At 36.0% G+C, this 6003-nt stretch overlaps 1 protein-coding gene across 3 annotated transcripts in view; it reads right to left on the bottom strand.

The window, feature by feature from the left end:
• Positions 1-3365: 3365 nt before the first annotated feature.
• The window catches only part of LOC107288323 (carnitine O-palmitoyltransferase 1, liver isoform), a 45161-nt gene continuing 42523 nt past the window's right edge, over positions 3366-6003 (bottom strand). For all 3 annotated transcript variants that reach the window (XM_015816931.2, XM_015816930.2, XM_015816932.2), the window contains exon 20: positions 3366-5406. In XM_015816931.2, the coding sequence (XP_015672417.1) occupies positions 5320-5406 (87 nt within the window). In that variant the 3' untranslated portion in view covers positions 3366-5319. The remainder of the gene's footprint in view (positions 5407-6003) is intronic.

Genomic DNA, 6003 nt, shown 5'->3' with positions numbered 1-6003 from the left:
GCGCCTGCTCCAATTTGACGAGGAAGAGCCGTTGGGCGGGGATCGGGAGCGCCGCGGTGCCTCGAGCTGAGGCGGAGCCTGGAGGGCACGCGCTGGTTCTGGATGAGATGACCTCGCCTCCGAGAATACAATCTCCCCCCCCCCCCAACGCTTCGCCGCTGGCCGGGCCCGCGCGCGCGCGCGCGCGCGCTTGCAGGGCAGTGACGAGTCCTAGCGATTTTTATTTTTTTTTAAAGTTGCTTTTGAAAATGCATGATCTTGTTCTGCTCATTCTCTCGCTTGACGGTATTTAAATAAAGGGCGACGTCGTTTCGACCTTTTCCCTTTGTGAAGACAAAACGGGGGGGGGGACGAAGTTCTACTTTTTTTTTTGAACAAAAGACAAAACATTCTCTCCGACAGGGATAGGTAAAAAGGCTGTGCACATGAACCCGCGCACCCACATTCATACCGTCCATAAATCAGACTAGGGCAGGGGTAGGCAACCTTGGCTCTTTTATGACTCGTGGACTTCAACTCCCAGAATTCCCGAGCCAGCATGGCTGGCTCGGGAATTCTGGGAGTTGAAGTCCACGAGTCATAAAAGAGCCAAGGTTGCCTACCCCTGGACTAGGAGATCCTGTTAATACCCGGAGATTGACGGGCATTAATCACCGGCACTATGCGAACGTTGTCCTGAAAGCTTATTGGCCTTACAGTACTTTAAAAGCCTGTAAATTGGTGGATTTCATGTTCTTCAGCAGACCAAAAACAGTTTAAAATATATCTTGATCATTTTCACGTGACCTTTTTAATTAGCATTCTGCACAGTAATAAGTACAGCCTTCTACGCTTTTAAAGTTAAATCCTCATTAAAGAAAATTATGCAACTTATGCTTAATATCGCACAAAAGGAAAATATAAAGACAATGTACTATTGTGAGATTTGTCTTTTTCCCTTTTAAGAGAATGAATAGGGTTTGGTGCCTTTGTTATACATACTAACATAGCAGATACGGTGTAACCTCTTTCCCCCCAGTGAAATGTCTACCATAAGATAGGTAAGAATAGGAGGATCTGGAACACTTTTCTATTGCATGTGATCTGTTTTTTGGGGGGGTGGGCTTGTGCTTATATGCATTTATGTTCCTTACTGGATAAGATAATGAACCACATGTTCATTATATATATCTGTTGGCAACCCCCCAACTTCTTAAGTTCTACCAATTATATTCAATAACACCTCGCTATGGAGACAAAAGCCCATTCCTTCACTTGCCTTTCACATTAACATTTGTGGTGCTCATGTTGCCTTTCAAAAAACACAGTGATTATCTTACCACCCTAACCCCACCCTCAAGTCCCAGATTTAAGGTGATCTAGAAAATAACCAACTTTTTCTGCTTAAGATGCCAAGGGAACTGTTGTGTCTACATTGACCAGGTTAGTCTTCCTCATTGATCCTCATTGATAGGTACGCAGAGACAAGTGAGAGAAGGCAACACATACCACTGGCTACTCATTAGCCTATCATGAAGTATTTTTCCCTTCTACCAAGGAACATATGCTTTACTAACCAGTAGCTGAATGAGCATAGATTACATCACAGCAAATTATTACATTATTGCAGCCTGAATAAATAAGTGTACCTAATGGAGTAAGGCAGTGATAGCAAACCTTTTAGAGACTGAGTGTCCAAACTGCAACCCAAAACCCACTTATGTATCATCTGGTGCTGGGTGGGTGTGGCCAATTGGGTGGGCGTGGCCCATTTGGTGGGCGTGCCTGTGGTGGTAATGGCAGACTGGATGGGACTAAAAAGTTCAATCAATTCCAATTTTGTGAGATTTTTTTTTTCCCCGCAAGAAGTTGAAATTGATTGATTGAACTTTTTTTTTTTTGCACACGGTGGCGGAGGCCTAAAGCGAAAAGGTTTTATAAAATCCAGCTGAAGGCCTAGGACTGGGGAGACGGCGCGCGTGCCCACAGAGAGGGCTCTGCGTGCCACCTGTGGCACGCGTGCCATAGGTTCACCACCACGGAGTAAGGGTTTCAATCTGCCTTCAGCATTGGGAAGTGAAAAGTCTTAATCTCACCCTTTGTGCTATAGAACTTCATGAACTGGCAAGAGAAATGAATCTTGATCTTCATAAGAAAACCAGTTTAGTGTAATGAAGGTAGAATACTGGTGTTTTTTCCTACTCTATTGGAAAATCCAAGTTGTCCATGAGTTGCTTCTATAGTGAGATGGGCAGCATATAAATTTATAAATAAATGAAAGCTCCTTGACTGATTTGGGACAACTAGCTCTTAAAACTAATAATTCTTGAATGGCTGATACAACAACAAAATCTCCTGCTTCCCTGTGAATATACCATGCTGTTATATGACCACAACAGGATTTGGGTTCATTCCTCCCAAGTTAAAGTTTTAAAAAGTCTTCTATCCTTTGGGAGAAGATGAGAATTCACTTAGCAGCAGATGCTGTTTCATCAATGGCCAAACATTATTAGATTCAGCTCAGAAAAAAAGTTAAGATTCCAGGAATCTCAGTTTTTATGATTAAGTGATGCACCCCAAAATACAGACAGTTACAAAATAAATTGGACTTAAAAGGAATATTATGTTAAGAACTTAAGCAAAATATGTAAACTTTAGGATAATTGTTTTATTCTAAGAATATACTACTTCCAAATGCAGCTGATACAGAAAATGTAATGGAGTCAATTTTAATTACTAGACAGTACCAGTTTTACTCTATTTAAGTGATAATATGGGAAAACATAGTTTAAACATTTCTTAGATAACTGTTAGGCTTTTATAATGTCTGTTTTATATTTGTACATATGCGGACAAGCAAATACTCATTTACAGGTAGTCCTCAACTTACGGCCACAATTGAGCCCAAAAATTCTGCTGCTAAGTGAGACAGTTAAGTGAGTTTTGCCCCATTTTACAACTTTTTCTTGCCACAGTTGTTAAGTGAATCACTGCAATTGTGAAGTTAGTAATAGGTTATTAAGTGAATCTGGCTTCCCCATTGACTTTGCTTGTCAGAAGGTCACTAAGGTGATCACATGACCCTAGGAAATTGCAATTAAAATAAATGAGTCAGTTGCCAAATATCTAAATTTTGATCACATGACCATGGGGATGCTGCAATGGTTTTAAGTATGAAAAATTGTCATGTCACTTTTTTTAGTGCCACTGTAACTTTGAACAGTCACTAAACAAATGGCTTACAAATACATGCATATATACACATACACACACACATACACACACACAAGCATATATAAAGTCTAAATATTGTTAAACCAATTCCTTCAAAATGAATTTCAATGTAAATTTCTATGAAAGTTATAAATAATGAGAACAGTCCGTATATCTAATATAAAATGCACACTTTTAAATAATATTTTTATTAAGAATAAGCTGTTTACTATGTGTTTAAAGATTTACAACCAAAAGCAGTATTATATACAGGCAGTTGACATTCTAAGAGAATATAAACCAAGGTCAGAAATAGTTTTTGTGTCCATTTATTTTTTTTAAAAAAAAGACATTTAACCTTTCAATCACTTACATTAAAATTCATATTAACTTCAGCCAATTACACATTTATATTTCCTTAAAATATGAAACATTGCATTGATAATGCACTAATTAAGCATGTTTACAATTCAAATATCTAAAACCTGAGTCAAACCTAATAATGCTCTTGATAAAAAAGATTCTTAGAATATAGAGACTGGTCAGTTGGTAAAATAAAAGCATATACTTAACAGAACACTGACTTAAGAATGCAGCATGACATCCATGGCTTTTCCCCCCATAATTTTGTGATGTTTACCATTCTTGATCATATGAAACATGCCCCATCTATTCTTGTGTGGATTTATACTTTAATATTTATTTACGAAATAATATAACTCATTTGCATTAATCAAAGAATTTAATAGCAAATTCTCAGGACAGCAACTTGAGTCCCATATCTTGTATTGGTATTAAAAGCTCTTGAACATCAGGGTTTTATTAGATTAACCCCCATATTTGTTGCTTCATCTTTCTTAAAGCCATTACATTTGGAGAAACAGATAATTGATGGATAAGGCCTTTTAGGTCTTATGTAAAGACTTATGAGAGACTGATAAGAATTATGTCTTATATAAAACTGTCGAGAACATTTCACTGTCTGATTTTTGTAATGTTTGCATTTCTGATTTCTGAATAAAATTCCTGCCAGCCATAAGACCAACTATCTTTTTTCTTTGTATTTTTTAATACAGATTAGTTTTTAGTAATGCCATTCATGATTTGTCACATTCTCTACATTTTAAAAATATCTGAGATAACTCCAACTTAATCTATGACATTTAAATGTTAGGTATGTATATTCATGACTGTTTATGACTCATACGATAATAATTACTTAAGGCAGAAGGTGGTCAAGCTACTTTGACCGGTCTTTACACTGAAGATTGTCCCAACAGATTTTAAACCAGCAGATTAATTGTAATGCAGAGTGATGGGATGAAACAAACTGAATACAACTCTTGAAGCAAGATAGTAACTTCCCTTTTTTGTAAGAGTGTAAAAATTATTCTCATAAGAAATAGCTTTGATCATAATACAAAGGAAAATTGTTTGCGAGATTTTTTGTGGAAACATACCCATTTTTATTTGCTGATATTATACCCCGCGTTACTGCAAATTCAGCAATTCTTATTTTTCAAATTCAGCCATTCAACTTTTGAAATTCAGCAAATACAGGCTTTAAAATTATATACAGAAAAAGCCTCCTCTGACATTTCAAGTAACAAGACAGGGCTTAATTCCAAATAGCAAAATGTTTTCCCCCCACTAAGCACAATTCACTACATTTGCCTGATGTTTCTAAATGTTCAACTTAACAAAATGCCTTTATTTATGGTGTATGTCCTAAATTGTAACTTTCTGAAAAAAACAACCCAACAATTAAATGAATTATGTCTTCTGCCATTATATTTCAAGTCATATTTTTTCTGTTAGCATGAGATTGTAATAACATACATATTCTCTTAATTTATAGAACACAAATAAGAAATTGTTAAATTAAGACAAATGAGGAATAAATTTCATGTTGCAATTCCTCACCAAATATAAAAATTTCAACAGTCATTTCTCATGAAAAAGAAAATTCTTCTGAAAATCAAAGGGATGGACCTTCGAAGCCATACAAGAATGCTTGTTTATATACCTGGGAATGGATTGCTGCTTAGCATAGCTTATTTTCAGTCACTGTACAGAAGAGTTCTCATCTCCAACATTGGCCAACTAGTTCTTCTACTGTTAGAAAAATCATTTCGTAGAGTTTTTGCCAAGGTGAAACAAGTCACGGATATCACACAATGCTTGTTGGATGTTTTTCCCAAAGCGATGAGAATCCTAAAAAATAGTTAAAAATCCAAATTCACAATCACATAGCAATCTTATAATGAACATCAAGTTTGCATGCATACACAAAACTATTTTTTAATGTATGAAACCGATTGCCATTTACTACTTTTGTTTATTCAGTGATGTGATTTTTATAGGTTCTTTTTATAAATTCTTTTAATAGTATTAATGCGTTTGGAAAATAATTCAGACTTGATTTTATTTATTTACTGTAAACATTTATGATAGCCAAATCTAATAAATTAGATATGATATAATATTAGTAGATAAGTATATGATGAAAGTGGAGAAAGGTAGATTCCAAAGCCATTTTCTCTAGGAAGTCATTTTTGAGGCCTGGATGAAAATGTATCAAGAGCAGCAACACTGTATTATGTAACATAAAACCATTTTATCTGAGATAACTATAGAGTGCCAGTATCTAATTGGATCCAGGCTTAGAAGCTAAACAGAGCTGGGCCTGATTAGTACTTGACTGAGAAGAATTTTTTTTGCAAAAGGTAATAGCAAGCTACTTCCATTATGTTGCTAAGAAAGCTGCATAAATGGATTTGTCCACTGTCTTAGAAGTCAAAGGAAATTTTA

Source organism: Protobothrops mucrosquamatus, unplaced genomic scaffold, assembly GCF_001527695.2.
Source record: "Protobothrops mucrosquamatus isolate PMUCROS unplaced genomic scaffold, P.Mucros_1.0 scaffold530, whole genome shotgun sequence".
NCBI lineage: Eukaryota > Metazoa > Chordata > Lepidosauria > Squamata > Viperidae > Protobothrops > Protobothrops mucrosquamatus.
The sequence above is the reverse complement of the archived record's forward strand: the minus strand, read 5'-3'. Positions and strand labels throughout refer to the sequence as shown.